At 31.9% G+C, this 26,828-nt stretch overlaps 1 protein-coding gene and 1 long non-coding RNA gene across 4 annotated transcripts in view; one reads left to right on the forward strand and one right to left on the reverse strand.

Moving 5' to 3' along the window:
* Window positions 1-3,067: 3,067 nt before the first annotated feature.
* The window catches only part of LOC127702245 (dynein axonemal heavy chain 5-like), a 113,468-nt gene continuing 89,707 nt past the window's right edge, over window positions 3,068-26,828 (forward strand). For 2 of the 3 annotated variants that reach the window (XM_052206350.1, XM_052206349.1), the window contains exon 1: window positions 3,068-3,457. In XM_052206350.1, coding sequence (XP_052062310.1) covers window positions 3,335-3,457 — 123 coding nt within the window. In that variant the 5' untranslated portion in view covers window positions 3,068-3,334. Of the gene's footprint in view, window positions 3,458-25,155; window positions 25,347-26,828 lie in introns of those variants that run through there. The other variant, XM_052206351.1, reaches the window with a different exon arrangement.
* Window positions 3,296-24,560, reverse strand: LOC127702247 (uncharacterized). The gene is made up of 3 exons (XR_007982343.1): window positions 23,899-24,560; window positions 22,655-22,803; window positions 3,296-3,442 (listed from the first exon to the last, which is right to left on the reverse strand). It is a non-coding gene; the product is annotated as an uncharacterized LOC127702247 (long non-coding RNA).

Raw genomic sequence — 26,828 nt, forward strand, 5'->3', positions numbered from 1 at the left:
GTCTATTGACTTTGAAAATTTTGCTTAGTTAGCATGTATTAGTTTGTGATTAGGTCAGTTCAAGGGGAACCATTAGTGGTAGGCCAATGTTAATTGGTATTCAGTTGTATAAGCATTAGCACATCTCATTTCAATGGAGAATATTTGGCCTCCTCCCCTCAGTCATGGCCTATTGACTGTGAAACTTTTGCTTAGTTTACATGTATTAGTTTGTGATAAGATCAGTTTAAGATGAACTGCTAATGTTAATTAAGTCAATGATATTTGGTATGCAAATTTATTGGCATTTGTAAGTATCGTTTCCATGGAGATTATATAGCTCCATCCCCTCTTCATGGTTTATTTATTCTTTATTGACTTTGAAACTTTTACATAGTTTTCAAGTTAATGTTTGTGTTTATGTTTGTTTAAAGGGAACAACTTATAATAAGTCAATGATATTGGTATGCAGTTGTATTAGCATTGGCGCATCTCATTTACATGGAGATGGTTTAGCCATGTACCTCAGTCATGGTTCATTGACTTTGAATATTAGCCTAACTTGTTAAGTATTGCCATTTTAATTTCAACATTTGCATAATAAAAATTACAAAAAAGCGAGACATATCTCTGTGATAACAGTTTATTGGGATGTATAAATACACATCCGCGTTCATTTTCTATATAGAGATTACTCTATCTATATATTACATTATACATATTTATAAACACTCAGGTTAACTCCTAACTATCCTACTGCCTGTCGATACTTTTATTTTGGCATTGCACAAGTCATGTCTTCTTTGACTGTTCATGACGTTAAAACACTAAATCCCTGGGATGTGTTTTAGTTGATTTTAGTCTCTGATGCATGATTTTTTATTATTAATTGTTTTTGGCTTTTAACTAGCTTTCAGTAACTGCGAGTACTCTCAAATCGTACTTTCGTGTTAATTTGACCTGTTGATACAATTTGTAATGTATTTTTGTTATTTAATGTTTACTTATTCAGTGTTATATCTAGTCTCACTATTTTTTTTATATATACCACCTTTGATAAGTGTTTAGTATGACGATAAATTTTCACTTTTGTTCTCATACTAGGAACAACAAAATTATTTTTTTTTTTAATTATTTCCGTACTCCATGTATACCTTACAACAAAATTATTTTTATTTACCTGTGAACGTTATTTTATTTGGCGGCATTTTGTCCAAGGTTATGGTTGTCTTTCTGATATTGTTCTAAGTCTAAACCCCTTGTTTTATTAATTTTGTATTTACATTGTGTCATAGATCAAATTTATTCGTTCAGTGTATGTTCACTTGTTTTTGTTAATATGTCTTTTGATTGAGTTAAGCCATTTCAATTGATATTTTATAGTGTGTCTTTCTATGTTGTGATGTTTCACTATTGTTTCAGGTAGGGTGAAGGTTGGCTCCTATTAAAACGTATAATCCCGCTACATTTGTTTGCATCTGTCCTAAGTCAGGAACCTGATGTTCGGTGATTGTCGTTTGTTGGTGTGGTTCATAAGTGTTTCTCGTTTCTCGTTTTTTATATAGATTAAACCGTTGGTTTTCCTGTTTGAATGGTTTTACACTAGTCATTTTGGGGGCCCTTTATAGCTTGCTGTTCGGTGTTAGCCAAGGCTCCGTGTTGAAGGCCGTACTTTGACCTATAATGGTTTACTTTTACAAATTGTGACTTGGATGGAGAGTTGTCTCATTGGCACTCATACCACATCTTCTTATATCAATTTAGTGTCTCCTGGTTCGTCTGTTTTCAGATGTCAACGATATCAATGCCATATCAACACTTAAACATTTTCTTCATATTTATTTTCTCTATTCATTTCATTTAGCTTTGTTTGTGTAGCTTAATGACATATAAAGATGAGGGATGTTGTAAGATTTCCTAATGAGACAACAAACCACCAGACACAAAAAGGATGAGGATGTAAACAACTATAGGTCACCGTACAGTCTTCAACCAGATTACACTAATACCGGCTAAACAACTATGGGTCACCGTACAGTCTTCAACAAAGATTACACTAATACCGGCTAAACAACTATAGGTCACCGTACAGTCTTCAACAAAGATTACACTAATACCGGCTAAACAACTAACAGTAATTTGGAGAAGTGACCACTTAATTGTCTTAAAAAATATTGAATTGGTTACAATTCAGCCATCATCTATATATACCTACATATAAATCCTTATATTCGGTCTTAGTTTTATCAGCTTGATATGTCTAATTTTTATTTCATTATTTGAAGTCATCATCGATATCGAGTCGACAATGTCGATATTGACGATATCGGCATCAAATTTTGTCATTGGTGTCGTCATCAAAATCGACATCTGGTTATGTAATGAGTGTACGAGTTCATCGATATCGTGTCGACATAATTTGTGGATATCGACGATATCGACATTTGGATAAGTTTTAGACATGTATGAGTGATACATAACCGATAATTAAAAGTCTCGGGACAATTTCTATTGCAGATGATCAAAAGAGCTTGGGTTTTGGTTTGTTTGAACCTCCCTCTTTTCTGCGGATTTGTTTTAAGGCAAGGCAGACGAGAGTTTTCTCCTCTATTTTCTTTTTTAAGTACTACGAGTTTAATTCAACTAAGGTGTTTATCTAGAACTGTTTATGTCCCCCAAAGAGACCATGAGTTTATCCTTAATAGCCATTGTAGTCCCATGTTTATCCAACTAGGTTGTTAGGAGTATTAAAACAAACTTGAATTTTTTGTTTGTTTGCACAGGCATATACAATAATATTTTAGAGTCTCTGGTTTGTATATGTTGAATTAAACAAGGTTGTGCTTATCTTGCCTGGCTCTTCCTTTTAGCTTATTAAAATAAGGTCTAAGGTTTTTTTTCTAATCTAAACATATTTATATCGCAAATCATGAATATAATTATTCTTCTTTAAAAAAAAATGAAGGAAAATTTATTGAGGAAAGGATTTTTTTAGGAAATTCATGTGATTTCGGGTTCAACTCCTTTCCATTTATTGCTTTCAGATCTAATTGATTTTTTTTCTTTAAAAAAAACCCATAATTTTGACAGCAATTAACAAAATCCACATATCGGGCACCTGCGAAATCGGAAATCGCTGTCACTTGTGCTCTTGTTTGTAAAGGGCGCCCTCAAGTGTACACATGGTTACCTGTAAACAAGATGGCGTCCAGTGAAGCGATTCGACACGATTCGATTGAGAAGTAATGTTTATATTGGTCTCATGTGTTAAAATATTTCCAAGAGAGTCACCAGTTATTGAAACAACTGAATAAAATACAAGACATTTTCATTTGATGGACAAAAAGTGAAAAAAATGTCGGATAAACCAAAATCTCCGGTTGTAGGAGGTGGGAGAACGATGGAACCTGCCACCGGTCAGAAGAGTAAATCACGGTTAGCCCAGCTGGCACCAGTTGAAAACCTGAAAGAAAAACAAGTAAGATAGTCATTGCAAGAAATCAATTCGTATTAATGAACGAGGCCATGTAAAACACGTCTTTGATAAAGGTTGTGTTTTCTCTTGCACGTTAAAAATGACTCTGTTCAAAGGACATGGTTCATTTTTCTTACAGCAGTTACATGTACATAGACTGTTACTGTAAAATGAGATACAACCAACATCTGCACAATACTGGTATACCAGTATTGCGATCACCAACTACAGGAGATCCCATCTAACATCTACAATACATAATCCTTGGCTAGCGAAGATTTTTCAGTACATTTGCTGAATACCGAATATACCCAATTTCTTAGAAATCTTGGTTGTCTTGTCAATTTGAAAAAAAAGGATATCATACTAATGTACTAATGTACTACCCAGTTAAAGTGAATTCTTTCTTTTTCTGGAGATATTTAAATTTGGTGAAGCTATTAAATTCCAACATGAGTAAAAAAAAGTTTCAAAATATGAATTGTCAAGATTGACATAGGAAAATATTTAAATTTGACGATTTAGATAATATTTATATAATATTATATAACTTTGGTGTTATAAAAGATTTATTTGACTGTTCACGCATGTTTACAAAATGTACATACATATAGAGTTATTAACAAGTTAATTTAAACTTTTAAGTGAACACCATAGATCTCAAAACAATTTACATGTATAAGGAAAGCAGCTTGAATTAAATTTTGTCAAAATCTAATTCTTGTTGGTGTTTTCCCATCTGTGACATATATATTGCAATTTTCTTGGATTTCAAATGCATGTAGATCACTTGATACACAATTCAATGCACTGTACAAAGGAAATAGTCTATTATTATACTGTTACAGTTTTTAAAGGGATCATACAGTGTATTTTGTTAGGTTAAAATATCTTAGTTCCTTTTACAGTTGTAACAGTGTTACTGAGTGTACAAAATTTATACATGTTTGTACTGTTTATAATTTTGTTTATGTAATGTTGTTTGTTGTACATGTATACACTTTTGTTTCAAGTACGCCTTTTTATGAATTCATGAACTTGTGTCTCATTTTATATGACAGGACGTGGTTAAAAGTTTGGCAAATTGCACCTTGTTAGCTTTGATCTGATAAGAAATGACAATTGTATTCTCTTTCATGGTTTTAAATTCCATAATCCTTTATTTAAAGGTGAGATTTATAACACCAATAAAAGTATAATATATACACTGATTGAAAGTTGATCATTTTCAATGTGTAACTGAGTTCTTAGATAGGGCCATATTGACATGATTGATCTCAAGATAGAAAAATAATATTTCCAAAAAATTTTGTCCATTAAGAATCCATGGAACTAATATCAACATAATCAAGGCCTTAATTTATCCTTAAAGTTATTGGTAAAAAAAAAATGATGATTACGATTTAAATTTGAATGACAACAATTTAATTAATTTGTAATGAAAGAATTTCAAGACTCAGCTCATAGAATCTTGATATGGCTTAAGTTTGGCACTCATATGTTTACTCTGGTCTACTTTAATAGTTAAAAACTCATGGACTCATCTACATGTAAGTGAGAAAGAACCCTGAACTAAATTACTTTGCAGAGCTGTGGATCATTTTATACTTAAACAAAACATTGGTCTGTCCTGAACAAAACCTTCAGTATTTATGATTTACATGAAATTTCCCCTCCCAGGGGGTGATCTCAGGTGCTGCGAAACGGTCATCAGATCCTGCTCCATTTGTGTTACTTTTACAACTGAATGATTTTAAGAAGACAATTGATAGATCTTTTTTTACGTCATATAAAAATAAGGAGATGTGGTATACATTGCCAATGAGACAACTATCCACCAAAGTTCAGATGAAGTGGATGAAAGCAATTATAGGCAACCATACGTTCTTCAATGATGAGAAAAACCTGTAACAAATAGGTAGCTATAAAAGGCTGGACCTGAAAAATATGAAACAATTTAATTGAGAAAAATTAACTGCCTAGTTTATAAAAAAAACAATTTAAGAAAAACAAATATGACAGACACGAACCAACGACAACCACTGAACTACAGGCTCCTGACTGCTGCTGTTTTATTATTATTTCTATGACTATGGATATAATGTAAATGAAAAGATGTCTCAATACACAATACTAAACATTGAATAAAAATTATAAATGGTAGGATGTCACAAACTCATACAAAATATTAAACATCTAACAATACTGTTGTTCAACTAAATTTCTTTATCCTGGTCACATATATTTTTGGATGTTACAAGACCATTTTTGTTCCTTAACCATTAATAGCTCTGTTTGAATTGTGAATTTAAAAATGATTTAGAACTTTTTAAGACAACTTGAAAACTAGTTTGCCTATATATTGTGCTTAATTTTATATTCAGTCATTTTTAAATGAAAGTCTATTTTTGATTTTTTCTTTCTAATTTTGTATGGCTTTTATAAGTGCAAGTAAATTTACTTTAGTTTAATTTGATACCCAACAGTCACTATTCATAAAACACTTTTTTTACTGCCCAATTTAAATGCAAATACATTGCCATCAATTTATCTATTGAGGAATTTAAGAAGACACATACATTAGATTATTCAAATTATGTTAAATTGAGAGAATGAATAAAAGCAATTAACACACTTAATAATCTGTATTCTTTAATTTATTCACATATGAAATATGAGAGTTTTTGCAGCTGATACATGTTGATTACCTATATTTTGTCAAACCATAGTAATGTTTTGGTTTTAGCTGTGTTCCAGCATGAGTTGATGACATGTATTATTAAATTACCTGAACCATATTACTTTTGATCTTGTAGCTAAGGATGTCCTAAATTTATGATATTGACATAATCAGAAAATTTGTATTTATATATTTCTTTTATATATGGTTATGCACTTAAAGACACTCTTTTTGAAGTTTGTCCAATACACATGCAGTTTACCAATGTCTAGTTGGGTATATTAAGTTCAAATAATTATGAAGCATTTGGATTTTGCTTTGAAGTCTTAAGCTTCCTGTTAATGAAGGAGACTGGAAAAGAAAAACCTCATGGATTTGATGTCATTATTATCTAGATTAACCAAGGTCAAGAGGTTACTGCTTTTGGACTTGAATGTTGATCTTTACTCTGATCATGTCGTCAGTAATGAGTCCTAAAAAAAATTGAAGTTAGTCACATGATTTGTGATTCAAATTTCTTGGAAAAGAAGCCTATTGCCATACCTTGAAGGGGCAAAACAAAAGTAATAATCTTCAGATATTCCCTTTTTATCCTCTCTCTCCCTAATATACTTGAAATTATTTTGTGAATCTGTGAATAATGAGAGAATGATACATGTAATAAAAGAATAACTTGCATTTATGACATTATGATATTCTTTGATTGAGAAATTGTGTCTGGCATAGCCAGAACATAGAGGTCATGAAATTTAAAAAAAATGATGTTAAATACTGACCCTCAAAAGTGGCACAATTTTTTAGTTTGTTTCATAGTGTTCAATATAGCTTGTAACAATAAAATGATCCTCTTTATTGGTCAGAAAATGAAAGATAAGCAAAATAATAAAACATTTCCAAGTTCTCATTAATAATGAATGTGTAACCTTTATAATAAATGGTTATTTGAAATATTGATGAGTTGCTACAGAAATGAGCCACCTACAGAAGAAAGTGTATACTTTGACCTATAATGGTTTACTTTTATAAATTTTGACTTGGATGGAGAGTTGTCTCATTGGAACTCATACCACATCTTCTCATATCTATATACATAAACAAATATATTTATAGTATACATATAATTTAAATGTTTTTCCTTTTTCAGTGATAGATCATTTATGGTAATAAATAATTTATTCTGTGCATTCTCAAACACATTGGGTCAGGGTAGACAATATCACAGTATTCACAAACACATTGGGTCGGGGTAGACAATATCACAGCATTCACAAACACATTGGGTCAGGGTAGACAATATCACAGCATTCACAAACACATTGGGTCAGGGTAGATAATATCACAGCATTCACAAACACATTGGGTCAGGGTAGACAATATCACAGCATTCACAAACACATTGGGTCGGGGTAGACAATATCACAGTATTCACAAACACATTGGGACAGGGTAGACAATATCACAGCATTCACAAACACATTAGGTCAGGGTAGACAATATCACAGCATTCACAACACATTGGGACAGGGTAGACAATATCACAGCATTCACAAACACATTGGGTCAGGGTAGACAATATCACAGTATTCACAATCACATTGGGACAGGGTAGACAATATCACAGCATTCACAAACACATTGGGTCAGGGTAGACAATATCACAGTATTCACAATCACATTGGGTCAGGGTAGACAATATCACAGCATTCACAAACACATTGGGACAGGGTAGACAATATCACAGCATTCACAAACACATTGGGTCAGGGTAGACAATATCACAGTATTCACAATCACATTGGGTCAGGGTAGACAATATCACAGCATTCACAAACACATTGGGACAGGGTAGACAATATCACAGCATTCACAAACACATTGGGTCAGGGTAGACAATATCACAGTATTCACAAACACATTGGGTCAGGGTAGACAATATCACAGCATTCACAAACACATTGGGTCAGGGTAGACAATATCACAGCATTCACAAACACATTGGGTCAGGGTAGACAATATCACAGCATCCACAACCCATTGGGTCAGGGTAGACAATATCACATAACTCACAAACACATTGGGACAGGGTAGACAATATCACAGCATTCACAATACATTGGGTCAGGGTAGACAATATCACAGCATTCACAAACACATTGGATCAGGGTAGACAATATCACAGAATTCACAAACACATTGGGTCAGGGTAGACAATATCACAGCATTCACAAACACATTGGATCAGGGTAGACAATATCACAGCATTCACAAACACATTGGGACAGGGTAGACAATATCACAGCATTCACAAACAAATTGGGTCAGGGTAGACAATATCACAGCATCCACAGTACATTGGGTCAGGGTAGACAATATCACAGAATTCACAAACACAATAGGACAGGGTAGACAATATCACAGCATTCACAAACACATTGGGTCAGGGTAGACAATATCACAGCATTCACAAACACATTGGATCAGGGTAGACCATCATCACAGTATTCACAAACATATTGGATCAGGGTAGACCATCATCACAGTATTCACAAACACATTGGATCAGGGTAGACCATATCACAGTATTCACAAACACATTGGGTCAGGGTAGACAATATCACATAAATCACAAACACATTGGGTCAGGGTAGACAATATCACAGCATCCACAATACATTGGGTCAGGGTAGACAATATCACATAAATCACAAACACATTGGATCAGGGTAGACAATATCACATAACTCACAAACACATTGGGTCGGGGTAGACAATATCACAGCATTCACAAACACATTGGGTCGGGGTAGACAATATCACAGTATTCACAAACACATTGGGTCAGGGTAGACAATATCACATAACTCACAAACACATTGGGTCAGGGTAGACAATATCACAGTATTCACAAACACATTGGGTCAGGATAGACAATATCACAGCATCCACAACCCATTGGGTCAGGGTAGACAATATCACAGCATTCACAAACACATTGGGTCAGGGTAGACAATATCACAGCATTCACAACACATTGGGTCAGGGTAGACAATATCACAGCATTCACAAACACATTGGGTCAGGGTAGACAATATCACAGTATTCACAACCCATTGGGTCAGGGTAGACAATATCACAGTATTCATAACACATTGGGTCAGGGTAGACAATATCACAGTATTCACAAACACATTGGGTCAGGGTAGACAATATCACAGCATTCACAACACATTGGGTCAGGGTAGACAATATCACAGCATTCACAACACATCAGGACAGGGTAGACAATATCTTTTTTTCACAGCATTCACAATTTCAACTTCCAAGGAACATTTACATTTTGCAAAGTTCTCAAAATCTTTTTTTGCCTGGTGGTCCTTGAAGAAAATATGCAGGTTCTCACTATCATTTCTATTGCAAATTACCAAAATTGTGCTGGTCCTTCCCAAAAATGTGGTGGTCAAATCCCTAGGACCACCACTTATCGAGAACGCTGATTTTGGTTTAATTTCTGGTGAAATTTTTTTTTTTGAACCTTAAAAGATGATTTCCCCCTCTATTGGCAGTTATTTGAATTAAGATTGTAGAACTTTTACAGAGAACTCATTCAAATTGTTACATGACATAAAAGGTGTTAGTTTGAAATTACAGTGTACAGGTATGTTCCTAACCTTGGAGAAAACAAGATGTCTTTTCTTAGTGTTACATGTCTTAAATTGAGTAGGTAATCAGAATGGTTGATAATGTATACAATGGTATTTACCTAAGTCAATATTTTACATTGTATACTTTGTAGATATATACATAATAGTGTTGTGAAAACAAACTTTTGGGTTTTAAAATCCTAATAAACAGTAACTGTTGTACTTGATAAGGTAGATGTGCAATTATTTCATTTATAAGCTTGTAATTAGTAGATATTTATTCTACACAGAGATTTAAAACTGTCCTTCTATCATATGATTGTATGGTATGACTTACTACATTCAAGTACATTGTGTAAATAAAAGGAGAGGTTCATTAAAGTCAATGTTAGAGACAGCAATTAAAACATAAAACAAACTTACCTTCATTTGTAAAAGAATAAAAGAAAACAAAGAAAGAAAATGTGGTGCATTGCTTCATAAAAACCATGGGGTATGGGCTTTGCTCATTGTTGAAGGCCGTACGATTACATTTACATGTCACTGTACATCCTTCCAACAATGAACAAAACCCCATACCATATACTGTAAATTCAGAAATGATTGTGAGGTTTTTTATTAATGCGAATAATGCGACTGGGTGAGGCTCGCAATAATAAAAACTCGCATTCTGATATCTGATACATATATCTGTATACATGTTTTATTGAATTTGCAATAACTTATCTCACATTTTCGTTGATTCTTCAAAAATCGCAATAATAAATGCATGCAATAATGTCTGAATTTACAGTAATAAAGCTGTAAAGAGCCCTGTGATGAGAAATATGAATTACCAGTAATTCAAGAGAAAACCAACTACATTCTGCAAAAATAGATTTAAAAAAATAATGGCACTCAGTAACCAATGACAACCACTGGATTACAGGTTCCTGGCTTGGGACAATTTCCTAAAATATATGTGGGGACGTTAAACATGTTTGTGAGTGAGGTGCTTAGTCCTCTCCAAAAGGGGTACAGATGTTTGTTCAGGACAGTTGTTCTAGTTGAAATGATATTAAACTTTATGACTAGATAAACCATGGGAGATAAGAGCACATTGACTCATACAAGTATCCCATTGGTTCAAAAAATTCTTTTTCACTGAAAAAAAACATTCATTACAAAAAAACATGATTTCTTAGAAGTGACTCAGTCACTCTTGTTAAATTATGAAAAATTGTTCTGTATTTGAAAATTGACAACTATATATATACTGGTGAATATAAAAAGAAAACAATAAGATGACCAAAATGGCTGCATTTCCTGCCATAAGTATGTTTGCAATTGGGAAATGACTGTTTGTTGAGATGACCGGTACCCTTCTTTAAAGTTTTGAAATTTTGAGAGCTGGATATTAAACTTATTTGGAAAATTTTTTAATTATTTTTTTTTTTCTCATATTACAATACCGGTAGTTATTACAATAGTTAAGAAATTATGTTCAGTAAATAGATAAGAAATAATGTTCAGTAAAAAATTTCTTTTAATTTCAAAACCAATCTTTTCTGTTAGTAACCAATCTCTTTCTAAGTGTATCTGATTACTGTGTGGTTTTAAAGATTTTCTAAAATGTTAGAACATGTTTTAAGGTAAACTGACGGAAATTTATAAATGTCATTAAGATAATAAAGTTGGCAGTTAAGTTGATCTCATTACCCACAATACACAGGTTATTGTAGAGTTTTTAAATTCTATATCAAGGTATATATGTAAATGGATTATTTATACATAGAAAACTTTTATGCAGAAAGAACTTTGTTTAAGCAACTAGAATATTCTTGTAAAAGAAAAGGGTCAAATATTTGTTTGTTTACTTTAAACAGATATTATTCAGAATTTATATATTCTCACGATAAGGGGCAGAATTAATTTTCAGGTTTACGTGTTGGCTTTTGTTGTAATAAAAGACGAGTTAACCACTCAGGAATATCTATACCATTAAACAGTTGTTTTGTCAACAGTCGTAGGCTGGTCTAGTTTTTAAAAGGATTTTAGTACTAATGTATTGAACAATTGGTATTTTGGAATTTTAGTATTTGGCTGTTATTTGGTAACCACATCAATAATCTCCTTGGGAAATGAGAGTTGATTGTTTTATTTTAAGTACATATATTGCACACAAGCTTTTTATACTCCTCAGCTCAGTAGAATGAGGGGCAAATAGGTATCTACTTCTCTTTGTCCACTCATTCATGGGGATTAAAGTATAGCTTGACCAAATCTTTTAAATTTTCATACAATGAAGTTACGATAATGAACCACAGGTTAGTCCAATTTTAACAAAATAGACATTATCTATTGAAAGTTATGGTCCTTTATTTAAACAAAAGGGGAACAAAGGAGGGGGGAGGAGATTAAACTAGTCTTGGGAGTTCTCAATCTTTTCATAGTTTAGTTATTTTAATAAGTGGAAGAAAAGATTTACATATACAAGAAAATTTAAACAGAAAAATCTTCACTTAATTTTTCATCAGTATTACAGAAGACCAAAAAATAGCTATGTATAAAGTAATACTTTATGTTACACAAACAATTGACTAAAATTTCAATCAGCACTTTCCAAAAAGTGATAACAAGATGAATCAGACCACAATTTTATATTTGTACTATATGTGTAATGTAATTATACTTTCAATTTTTTTGAATCTGTCAAATTTTTATTATTTTCATTTTATTTTGACATAAAATGCACATTTTATATTGTACCAGAAGCTTCTGTTTTATGATATTTTTGAATTTATTAAATTGCAAATATTCTTGTGTCAAATGCAAACTTAACTTGTAAGTTGTAGGCTGTATCTTTACAGTAAATAATGCAAAAAAGTATATGTTCAACATTGAAATCATTTCATTACCTTACATCTTTTATATTTAATTTTTGTCTATATATATAGCTAGTTAGATGACCATCTTTTAGGGCCTGAATATTGTTCTCTAATTTATCATATTAATATGAGCATTTTCATACTTTTTTTGATTGAAAGAAGTATAAATGAAACATTAAATAAAAACAGGAAAATAAACTGTCAACCTTTAAAAACAGTTATATCACACAGTGACAGTTACATTGTATAGCCATAAATATTACAGAGTTCAATCAGATTTTTTTGGGTATCCCGTAACTTATAACTTTGTAGTCCCAAGTTATTTCCTTTCGGCATTGAAATGAAATGTTCAATTACTGCATTTTTATTCTATACTATAATTTCATTTGAAATAATGAATTTTTATTAAAAAACGCTCCATTGTGTATCTAAATAGAAATTCAAAATGATAGCCAGAATTGGTATCTTCGACATAACGATACAGATAAATTAGATTAAACATTGTCAAACGTATCATTCAAGTGCATGCATGATAAAATATCAATTCTTGTGCAAATCAAATATTTATAATACAAGATAGCTTAGGAATATGAGTTATTCCCCTTTGTATATAAAATTTTTGTGACTTTTTTCCTACCCGGTTTGTGACTTTTTTCCTGTGATTTTTTTTTTCATTTACAATTGTCTGACATGCTGGGCCCATGGACAATTGAAAATAAAAAAAACATTATTTGATGGTTAATTTTGTACAATGTTTTAGTAAACAAATTTTCTTTCCAACAATAAAATTCTATTATTTTGACTTCATAATTAAAAAAAACTGATAAAAGTGGACCATTAGTTATTAACTTCTACGTCATTTGGTCTCTGGTGGAATATGTTGTCTCATTGGCAATTATACCACATCTTCTTATTTTTACATTAAACATTAATTTAGAGTTGTGCTAACAATGATCTCCATTGAAAATGTATGGAGTTTCCTTAAATGATTTTTACATCTTATTTTTTAATATGATGCATAGGAAACATAATTTGATATATTATTTTAATTAATAACTTAGGATTCAGCTGAATATACCAGTGTTAGAAAGATGAGAGCATTAGCTAAAACAGCAATGCTACAACAGAAGGACGTACAGGTATCATGTGTTGTTTGAATGTCACATGCTTTGGTCATTGGTAATAAGTCATAATGCTCATAATTAATAAATGTATATAATCTACTTTTACATATGTATGTAAATGTTTGTTGTTATAATAACTATAATAATGGTAGTAATATAATGATTGTAATGAATAATACATAATAACATTAATAGGATTTGAAATTGAATTTCTGGCCAGGTTGGTCACAGAGTTTCTAAAGGATTACTCACAGCTAGTGGTCAAGCATGAAAATTGGTAGTGCATTGTACATGTATATTATTGTCTTTATACGTTGAAATTAATATTAATTGCCCAACTGCTCATTGCAAGCTATCGAGAATGCTTATTTCAAACCCTGATTATAGAAAAACTGAAATGTAATTTAGTGTCCATTAAAGAATGACTGAATTACATAGAATAGAAGCATGTTTGACCGAAAACTATTGGAACTGTGGATTCATTTATTTTCGTGGGTACCAATTTTTGTGGATTGAGGAAAAACCAGATTTTCGTGGATATTTAATTTCGTGGTTTTGCCAAAGTCTGCATTCAAGCTTATAGTAAATTTCTACTTCATTGAACATTTAAATTCATGGTTCTTCTATAACAACGAAATCGAACATTTAAATTCATGGTTCTTCTATAACAACGAAATCCACGAAAATTGGTATTCCACAAATAATAATGTAACCACAGTATGTATGGTGTTGTATTACATAAAACTTAAATATGTTAGTATAAAGCATGTCAAAGTCATATGTTTCACACTTAACTCTGAAAACACTTCTTAAAAATGAGCATGTACATAATATCATACCAATAATTTATAAACTTTTTAGTTGTTGGAAATGACGGTGTTTTTGTGCACATGTTAGGGTAGGAAGTTATCATCAAGTGTCAAAAATCCTTTTTTTTTTGCTACTGTTAGTGTCAACTGAACCTATGAAAAAATAAGCGTCATTACTTTAGTCCTATTTTTAGCTTCTGTTTGAAATGATAGTAATAATTAGAATTTAATGGAGAAAAAAATGATTATTGTTAGCTTTCACTATCAAACCAAATATTGATCTGAACAGCTCTTAGAAGACTGAACAATAGATTATTAATTCATTTTTAGTCTTTTTAGTAAATTCAATACTGTTCAGACAATTAGCTTGCAGTCAATTAAGATGTTTAGCTTATGTTCAGGACTGGAAGACTGAATATGACTTAATTATTTTTAATTGTTCAAACTTTTCTGATTGATTGAATGATTGTTGGTTGCTTAATGTCCAGTGGCAAATATTTCATGCATATTCAGGACGAGAACAGATTAACAATAAATACAATAAGTAGGTCCTGCAATAGAGGCTGTCCAGTGTATAAAGGTCGGGAAGTTTGGACTGCCATGTGAAAAATGAAGGTATGGTGGATAGGGACAGAAATTAAGCCTTGCAACAGGCCACCTGTGGACCCATCAAAGGGTTCTTAATGTGCAAGGGGTGTGGCACTCTCTTTCCACGAGGCATCGGATTTAACGTCCCCATTCTGACTGGACGTGGCTGCAACCTTGTACATCCCCCACAGTCAAACAGACGCCCCAACTTGGCGAGGGTTTTACTGCCGGTTGGAGGAAGACCAATGATGACCATATTTCTATTCCCCAGTCACCCTTTGGGGGCAGACTTTTCTGATGATGTTAAAAACAAAAATGACGGTTTAAGACTGTAATTAATCTACTAGTGTTTATTCTAACGAAATTTTTACAGTTAATCAACATGTGGGGTACCCATTCCCACCCTCAAATATCAATGCAACAGCTATCCAGACCAGAATTTTAATTTTAACAAGCGAAAATAACATATGGTAATTTGTAGATGGGTTATGAATATATCTAACAAAACAGAGACTACCAAAGATCTGTCCACCTCAAATGGAACGGTATAAAAGTCATGTTTACACAATATTTACTTTGTTTATGTATAAAAGGAGATGTTGGATATGTGTCAATGAAATAGCATTCCAACAAAACTTATAACCAAAACACTTCTAGAGGCCAATATACTGTCTTTTAAAATAGATATGTAAAGCTCTACATCTCACAGTCTGGAAAAAGTTGTGATCCCACAGAGACTAACATACTTCCGAGCAGATTTAAATATATAAAGGTAAACAAGAACAATTGACAGGATGTTTCTACAGATACTGAGTACAGGATAAATCAAGAAGAACTCAGAGGCTTCAACCACCAAAAATTGACATAATGTTGACATTTAAGCAGAGGTGCCATGAAAGACAGTCTCCTGGCAGCCTCTAATTTGATTTTAACTGAACTGAAGTGTGCATAATATGATGGACAGTAAACACGTATAAAAGTGTCCAATTTTATAAGGCCTTTATTAACAGTCATATATAATGATTTAAAATTTGTCCTTTACAAGGTTGAAATAATTTGAAGACATTTTTCTGTTATGTAATAGTGTCATAATCAAGTAGAAATTATAGATTTATGATTTATCACAAAAGATTATAACTTACTATGGATTTAAGACTTGTTATGTAATTTTTGTTTATTTGTTCTATTTTATGTCACTTCTATAAGACAATATATATTCACTGATACCTGATACAGCAATTATTATGCAATTTGTAAGATAAATAATTAAATGCATAAAGAATTGTATACAAAATCAAATGGAGTTACCTCCCATTGACAGTATATCAAATTTGAAAATATCTTTTTTGAGATCAGTACTTTATTATTTTTTGTTTCTCTTTTAAAGTCAGAGTTTTCAGTGAAGAAAAAATGTCTTTATTAAAAATAACTGCCAGGTATTGGAAGTAAATTTGGGGTAGGGGACTGTGGATTAAATTATTTGAAAAAAAATTGTTCCTGGAATCATAGAGGCCATGCACCCGTTGAAAGAAAAGGGAATAAAAGATGTGTTCAACTTCAAGAAATATTTTTAAAAATCAGTATATCCATAATCTGACAAAATTTTGCGAAAAATTCTTCAATGATCCTTACTGGAACAACTGTTTTAAGTGACTGTCATAGATCTTATTTGGTACGGGTGGGAATTCATCTAATTTGGTATGGATGGGAATTCATCTTATTTGGTACGGATGGGGATTCATCTTATTTGGTACGGGTGGGAATTCATCTTATTTGGTATGGATGGGAATTCATCTTATTTGGTACGGGTGGGGATTCATCTTATTTGGTACGGATGGGAATTCATCTTATTTGGTACGGGTTGGAATTCATCTTATTTGGTACGGGTTGGAATTCATCTTATTTGGTACGGGTGGGAATTCATCTTATTTGGTACGGGTGGGAATTCATCTTATTTGGTACGGGTGGGAATTCAAGTGGTTTGTTTAACCAGGTTTATGATTTGACATACGGTATAAAAGAAAAGCTTTCATCTCAAACTATTTTTTGTGTAAGGACTACAAAAATTCAAATACATAGAAAATTATTTAAACAACGTCAAAGGTGAAAAAATGTAACTGTAATAATTTTATCATAAACTGTTAATGGAGTTAAGATTTTAGAAATATTGTAAATTCAGAAATTATTGCGTGCATTTATTATTGCTATTTTGTCATTTTAGACTAAAATGCGATTTAAATTTTTGCGATATTGAGAAAAATCCTGTTTAATTCATATAAAAAATTTCAAAATGCAAGTTTAAATTATTGCGATTATAACCCTGTCGCATTTTTCGCAATAATAAAAACATCGCAATAATTTCTTAATTTACAGTAGTTGAGAAGCTGAAAGAAAACAAAATTTGCAGTTACTGTACTGAACCTCATATATTTAACCTCCAACTTAAATATTTTAAATGCCTATCATGAATATAAAAAATATCAAGTCCATTTCTGATTTAATTCTGTCAGTTGACAAATTTAGCAGAATATATCCAACCTTTCATTCAAAACAGTGACATAAAGAGTTTGGCCTTATTATTATTGTGCATTTATATTATAAGTTGTTTAGTGATAACAGGAATATATGGGGTTCATGAAATAATTGTTTTAATTATGCAAGGAACCCATGACATATTGAAAACATTTAGTCAACAAAGTTTTCCCGCATTTACAAAGTTCATGTTATTTGTTAGAGTTATTTACAGTACTTTGGTCCATATTAAGTCATTGAACTTATTTTTTATGATATAATCCAATATGGAGTTGCTCTTATCCAAAGAAATTTATGTCTCAATCGATATGAGTACCATATACTTGAATTTGACGATAAAAAACATTTCCAAGACAGAAATACACAATAAGAGGGGAACTTCAAATTTCAATTATTAATTCTTTGGATTTTATATTATACGTCATATTTACACATATACAAGATTAAAATTTGAAAATTTAGAAATAAGAAAAAAATGATGGCTCATGATAGGAAACAGAAAACTTTATCTTAGCATTATAGGAATAGTATAGTGTCAAACATTGATTTAAAATTGTTAAAAAAAAAAAGAAGTTATTCCCAAGAACAACAATTTGGCCAAGGAGAGTGATGTATGATAGGTCTGACAGAAACCAGCCTTATTCTGACACAATCCAACAAAAAAAAATACTAAGGTTTTATAACATACCAGTCCGAAAAAAAGCTAAATCTACATGTATTAGTCTCACACAAATCAGCCTGAAAGTAGCTAAATCCTTTTGAAACAAACAAGCAATAAAACTGCTCCATCTATTAGTCTGAAATAAAATACCCAACATTTTATACATTTAAACCAGTCCTAAGATATCTTATTCGGATACAAACCAGCTGAAAGATAGCTAAATCTGACAAAAATTTTAAGACACAAACCAGCTAAAAATAAGCTTAATCTGATAATGTCTATCTGTCACATAAACCAGTTAAAGATAGCTAAATCTGACAATGTTTATCTGACATAAACCAGCTGAAAGAGCTTAATCTGACAATGAACCAATTGAAAAATAGCTAAATCTGACAATGTTTATCTGTCACAAACCAGCTAAAAGATAAATAAATCTTATTCAAACCAGCTGAAAGAGGGCTTAATCTGACAATGTTTATCTGACACAAACCATCTGAAAGATAGCTAACTCTGACAAAATTTTAACAGACACAAACCAGCTTAAAATAAGCTTAATCTGATAATGTTTATCTGTCACAAACCAGCTAAAAGATAAATAAATCTGATTAAAACCAGCTGAAAGAGGGCTTAATCCAACAATGTGTATCTGACACAAACTAGCTGTAAACTAGCTAAATCTGACAGAAACCAGCAGTCTTGATAAAAACCAGCTAAAAGAGGGCTTAATCTATAAATGTTTATCTAACACATAGCAGTTGAAAGTTAGCTTTATCTGGTAATGTTAGTCAATATCTAACACATAGCAGGTGAAAGTTAGCTATATCTGGCAATGTTAGTCAGTATCTAACACATAGCAGGTGAAAGTTAGCTATATCTGGCAATGTTAGTCGTCAGTATCTAACACATAGCAGGTGAAAGTTAGCTATATCTGGCAATGTTAGTCAGTATCTAACACATAACAGGTGAAAGTTAGCTATATCTGGCAATGTTAGTCAGTATCTAACACATAACAGGTGAAAGTTAGCTATATCTGGCAATGTTAGTCAATATCTAATACATAGCAGGTGAAAGTTAGCTATATCTGGCAATGATAGTCAGTATCTAACACATAGCAGGTGAAAGTTAGCTATATCTGGCAATGTTAGTCAGTATCTAACACATAGCAGGTGAAAGTTAGCTATATCTGGTGATGTTAGTCAATATCTAACACATAGCTAGCAGAAAGATAGCCAATATGACAATGTTTGTCTGACACAAACCAGTCCAAAAATAGATAAATCAGATAATGATATCATGACTCAACAATGTAGCTACATTTGACTTAAACCAGTCTAAAGATAGCTAATTATAAAGATGTTGGTCTGACACATAATTAACCAGCACAAAGATAGCTATCTACATATGTATTAAAATGTTGTTCTGACACATTAACCAGCACAAAGATAGCTATCTACATATGTATTAAGATGTTGGTCTGACACATTAACCAGCACAAAGATAGCTATCTACATATGTATTAAGATGTTGGTCTGAAACATTAACCAGCACAAAGATAGCTATCTACATATGTATTAAAATGTAGGTCTGACACATTAACCAGCACAAAGATAGACAAATATGATAATGTTAGACTGGCACATTAACCAGCACAAAGATAGACAAATATGATAATGTTAGACTGACACATTAACCAGCACAAAGATAGACAAATATGATAATGTTAGACTGACACATTAACCAGCACAAAGATGGACAAATATGATAATGTTAGACTGACACATTAACCAGCACAAAGATAGACACATATGATAATGTTAGACTGACACATTAACCAACACAAAGATAGACAAATATGATAATGTTAGACTGACACATTAACCAACACAAAGATAGACAAATACATGTACTATGATAATGTTAGACTGACACAGTAACCAGCACAAAGATAGACAAATATGATAATGTTAGACTAACACATTAACCAGCACAAAGATAGACAAATATGATAATGTTAGACTAACACAGTAACCAGCACAAAGATAGACAAATATGATAATGTTAGACTGACACAAACCAATCCATTAATAATTCAATGTTATTTAAAACAAAAAGCTGTACTTCTCATGAAATAATTTATATAACACAATAGACAGCAATTAAATGCATCATGGAAATAGGACACTTTATTCCTCATTCAAATACCTTACTTAACAGGTTAATGACATTTCCTTGTAATTTCTATCTACAGCATACATGATTAGTTTTCAATGTTTGTCTCTCCCTAGCAACAGAGGTTTCCTCAACAACGGAGTAAACCCATCCTTGTAGGGATTAACTTATCAATCAGTTATTTATTACTTTTACAAGTTACTGCTGGGACAACACAAAAGAAAATTGTATCACTTTGAAAAAGATTAGTGACAAAAACAAGACTGGTTACCACCTGACTTACTTCTGGTGATGTAAACTTCAAGTATTTCAAATGTAATTGGTTTTTGACATGGACCAGGATTTATTGCAGTCAAGAGTTGCACATTGCTGTATGCATTATGACTACAAATAACTCTTTTTAAGTGGAAAACTTTCTGAAGCATTTTTATGTTTGTTTGTTGTTTTTCAAGACGTAGCAGACAAATAAATCATATTAAAAACTGTGAAAAATGGGGCTTTTGTCCAAAATCACCTATAACATACAAATATGCTTTATTGCCCCAACAATCACTTGCATTATCAAGTACAAAATTACTAATTTTAGTAATTTCTTTGCATGTATGCATGGCCATGTCCAATTACAAAGTGTATTTTATGAAAATTTTAGAAATGAAAAAGAAAATTTACAAACTTCAACATCTATATTTTTATCAACTAGATTAAAATCCTAATATTGATATAACTTTTATTACAAAAATCAATAATGAGTGAGAGAGAGACATTTAGGGATACATCAGAGCAATATAAATATGTGTATCAGGAACATTTATTTGGTTATTTTGTCTCCTTGAATATTAAAAACAAAAAGTATTATAATAAGATTGAATAACATATTGCAGTTGTTCTCTAGACATTAGTCTGTCAGGTCTCCCTATTTATTTTATTATCCCCTGCCACATGAACGCCTGTACAACCGTCCATCCACCGCAGATTTGGTGTCCAAATAATAAGTAAGGTACATTGTATCACTTGCCCAAATATTTTGAATGCTTATAACACATGGGCCATAAAATACAGGTTAAATTTTTTAAAAAGTTTTGATTTTAACTTTACAATAGTTATGCCCCTTTGTAACTTTTAACACTGTTTTTATGCCCCCTCTGTCACCGGAGGAGGCATAAGGTGTTACCCTTGTCCATCCGTATGTATGTACGTCTCAATATTGGTTTCTGTTCTCTAACTTTAGTTTGCCACAAAACACAGATAAAGTTCGAATTTGGGTTGCGTCACTTTTACCGTTCTAGAGTTATGCCCGTTTCCGTTCTCTAACTTAAGTTTGCCTCAACCAAATGTTATGAAACATATACACAATGCTTATTACCACAAAAGACAGTTCAAGTTCAAAATTGGGTGGTGTCACTTTACCGTCCTTCAGTTATGTCTCTTTATAACATTATATGCAAGCATGGGCATCATCTGGACACATTCTCAATTTATTTTTTTATTTCTGTTTTTATCTACCATAAATTAAAGAGTCAAAGTTGATTTGATGGTTTCAACATTTACTGTTCAAGAGTTATGCTCCTTCGTTACATTAACAATTGGTATTTCTTTGGTTTCTAGTTTTGATATGGATAATTTTTAGGTTCATTTATATTGCTGTGATTTTAAAGTAACATGCATTGAAGTGTGTGGTTTATTTACCTAGGACCTACGTGGAAATGTGCCTAAATGTAAATCGAGCAAATCTGGGTTTGATTTAAGGGGTACAGACCACCTAAGGGAGTTATGACTCTTTAAAAATAAGCTGAATGATGTTTTAATCATATACTATTAGTAAAGAGAAATCAAGCTTCTTAATGATTAAAATGAGTGTTTGTCAAACTGCTTTATATCCAATGAAATAATTCCTGTAAATTGTGTGGTTCAAATATCTTGAAATAATAATATTTTTTGTCAACAGGTCAAAGTAAATATTTTGTCAAAATTTTATGAAAATTAAACGATCCAAATCTATTTTAGCCAAAGAGTTGGGTACCCCCTTAAATTAATTATATATTCAATGTTCAACATTGTATAAATGCAAATTCTGAAGAATTCATGCACTAGACCATCGTATAACTGTAGTAATAAAACCAATAGTTTACCTGAGTTAGCTTTGTTTCGGCCTAGCTGTTTTCATCAGTCTGTTGTCATTTATTATTTGGTAAATCATTGGTTATAATTTCAGCAGAATTAATGATTACAGTTGTACATTGTTTCATTCCTTTAAACATTAGCCACAGCATTCATTAAGCTAAATAAAACATTGGCAAAATTCACCTACTACACTTACCTGCACACATCTATCTGTATAAATAAAGGTAACTTCGACATTCATAGCTTAATTTTAACCCTCTCGACAGAATATCTTGTCACTAGGGTTTAGGTATTCCCAAAACTTGTTCAACCAGGCAAGTTGGTGCATATTAATGTGTTTGTTTAAAGACAAAAACCCTCATCGATATCATGCAGTTGTTAATTGTCCTTGATTTTATGAAAGTTTTCAATTATTATTATTATTATTTTCATTTTTAGGTAAAATAAGAAATTTTGGAAGGGAGACCATAGGTAATCTCTTATAAATCCCTGCACAACTTGTAAGATATCTGGCATCATTGAGAGCTTCACATTTTGGAAAAAATGCAAACTATATATAGTTTTCTCTTTTGAATTGTTTTACATTTGTCATTTTGGGGCCTTTTATATCTTGCTATGCGATTTTTGCTCATTGTTGAAGACCATACAGTGACCTATAGTTACTAACTTCTGCGTCATTTGGTCTCTGTGGAGAGTTGTCTCATTGGCAATCATACCACATCTTCTGCTTACCCCTTCAGGAATACCTGAGATCACCCCCAGTTTTTGGTGGGGTTCGTGTTGCTCAGTCTTTGGTTTTCTATGTTCTGTTTTGTGTACTGTTGTTTGTCTGTTTGTCTTTTTTTTTTTTTACCATGGCGTTGTCAGTTTATTTTCAACTTTATGAGTTTGAATGTCCCTTTGGTATCCTTTGCCTCTTTTTTTCCCCCATATTTTTATATTGTATTATTGGCAATCATTTCATTGTATACAAATTATATACAGGTGAGACATATCTCTGTGTCAATTGGTTATTTTATATTAAAAAGACATTAAATCAAAAGTTTTTTGGATAAATTGATGCTGTCCAAAGATCTGTTTTCCCTGTAGATGTGCTTTAGATTTTTACTTTTCATATTAGATAAAACATCAAAACTTATAAATTGAACCAGATTGAACAAATATCTGAAGTGAAAATTGCTATTTTGACAAAGACAAAATTTCTTATACATACATTAAATTTTACATCTTATATAAAATGTCTTTAACTTACCTAATCATGTCAGGAACGTCCATAATTTCCACCATTGACTGATAACAACATCAAATAATAATTCATACAGATCTCTGGTTTTTAATTTAATTTGCATCAACACAATCAATTAAAATAATTAATACAATTAGCATTTAAATCCTGTTTAAAATTTGCTAGACCAAGAGTTATAAGTCAAGGTTAAATGTTGGAGTAATTGTAGATCCTCGACTGATAACTGTAATTGATCAAGAAACAGTTGACCAGAATATTTCTGTTATTACTGTTACGTGATTAGGACTTGTTTAGTTCTTTGAATTAAGTGATCCTCTTTCACAGGCCAGTTACTTTGTTTGTAAAGATTCTTTCGCTCCACAAGACATCCAGTATATTAAACAATAAATTTTTTTATCCAACATTTGTTTATTCTCATAAATACGGTTTAAAATTGTCTCAGACATTGCAAAACATATAATTTAAAAATCATTGATGTTAAGTATAGGTGGAAATGTCGTGTTTTAAAGGAATTTGCTCACTGGTTTTCAATTTTAAACACTAATTGAATTCACAGTGACAAATTATTGGATAAAAACATGTCGTAAAAAGGTGAAAAGAAGCAATAATACTTTTAAAAATTACAGCTATTTATGACTTTATCGAATAGTTATTGGACTTTCTTCTTTAGAAGACCAACTACTGTGAAAGACGGAAAAACTCATTTGATTTTGATTCAATTGAATTCATGTATTGGCGCTTCATTTGTTGTTACTATAGCAATAAAGGATTAAAATCCTACATGTACATAATGAAGAAAAGATAATGTTGATGTTAAAAAATCATGATTCTTGTTTAGTCTTGCATCTATTGGATACAGTTTAAACTTAAGTTTAAAGGAACAGATTATTATAAAATCGTTAAATTAATGACTAAAAGATGACAGTTTGATGAATCTGTTAACAGAAATTTAGAGAGATAAAACTGTTAATTATTGTTGTGGATGGAGGTGGAAAATTAAATTACATTGTGTCTGCATTTTATCTACATCAATTTAAATGTTACATTTTGACAGTTTTTGATGGATAATGGCTGAACTTTGACATTGTCATCAGCAATTGATTTTTACCTATGATATATACTCAGATTTTGTCTAAAAGGACATACCCAGTTTGTTAGGAATCAGAAGAGATAAATGATCTCCTAAATTTAAGTGTATTTCAGAGGATTAATCGGAACAAAAATCAGATAAATTGTATCGTACATTAACTTCGATTTTGCATTCCAGTGATTTGGAATTATGATTTTGAATAATAAATCATAAATAAATGATAGTTTCTAACAATTTGCTTACATTTAAATGTTGAAATTTAAAACGATTTAGAAACATCGATTTAGAAATGGAGGATAAATCGAAGAGGAAAGTGAGTGTTGGTAGACGACAGAGTATTTTGATTGTTGACAAGAACTTCAAGGTAAAATCTTATATAAGGAAGTTTTGTCTTTATTTTGATGTTTGAATAATACCTTTTTACCTTAATAGTAAAAATTTCATACAAATCTTCATCAGAGAAGCTCTATGTAAATCACTTATGACATATGTAGTCTGTGTTATGCAACATTTCCTGTACCACATGTAGTCAGTGTAATGCAACATTTCCTGTACCACACATGTTCTGTGTATTGCAACATTTCCTGTACCATATGTGTTCTCTGTAATGCAACATTTCCTGTACCACATGTAGTCTGTGTAATGCAACATTTCCTGTACCACACATGTTCTGTGTATTGCAACATTTCCTGTACCATATGTGTTCTCTGTAATGCAACATTTCCAGTTCCACATGTGTTCTGTGTAATACTACATTTCCTGTACCACATGTGTTCTGTGTAATACTACATTTCCTGTACCACATGTGGTCTGTGTAATACAACATTTCCTGTACCACATGTGTTCTGTGTAATACAACATTTCCTTTACCACATGTGTTTTCTGTAATGCAACATTTCCTGTACCACATGTATTCTCTGTAATACAACATTTCCTGTACCTCATATGGTCTGTGTAATACTACATTTCCTGTTCCACATGTGTTCTCTGTAATGCTAAAATTCCTATACCACATGTGGTCTGTGTAATACAACAGTTCTTGTACCACATGTGGTCTTTGTAATGCATTATTTCCTGTACCACATGTGGTCTGTGTAATGTTAAAATTCCTGTACCACATTTAGTCTGTGTAATGAAACATTTCCTGTACCACATGTAGTCTGTGTAATGCATTATTTCCTGTTCCACATGTAGTCTGTGTAATGCATTATTTCCTGTACCACATGTGTTCTATGTAATGCTAAAATTCCTGTACCACATAAGGTCTGTGTAATGCAACATTTCCTGTACCTCATGTGGTCTGTGTAATACAATATTTCCTGTACCATATGTGTTCTATGTAATGCTAAAATTCCTGTACCACATGTGGTCTGTGTAATGCAACTTTTCCTGTACCACATGTAGTATGTGTAATGCACTATTTCCTGCACCACATGTGTTCTCTGTAATGCTAAAATTCCTGTACCACATGTGTTCTTTGTAATGCAACATTTCCTGTACTACATGTAGTCTGTGCTATGTTTCATTTCCTGTACCACATGTGTTCTGTGTTATACAACATTTCCTGTACCACATGTGTTCTGTGTAATACAACATTTCCTGTACCACATGTGTTCTGTGTAATACAACATTTCCTGTACCTCATGTTGTCTGTGTAATACAACATTTCCTGTACCACATGTTGTCTCTGTAAAGCTTCATTTCCTGTACTACATGTGTTCTCTGTAATACAACATTTCCTGTACCACATGTGTTCTTTGTAATGCAACAACTCCTGTGCCACATACTGTTTTTGTTTCGCCTTGACGGAGTCAAAAAGCGAGACATAGGTATGCTGTTTCTAGTG

The sequence above is a fragment of the Mytilus californianus genome, unplaced genomic scaffold (genome assembly GCF_021869535.1).
Source record: "Mytilus californianus isolate M0D057914Y unplaced genomic scaffold, xbMytCali1.0.p SCAF_5, whole genome shotgun sequence".
In the NCBI taxonomy this organism is placed as follows: Eukaryota; Metazoa; Mollusca; class Bivalvia; order Mytilida; family Mytilidae; genus Mytilus; species Mytilus californianus.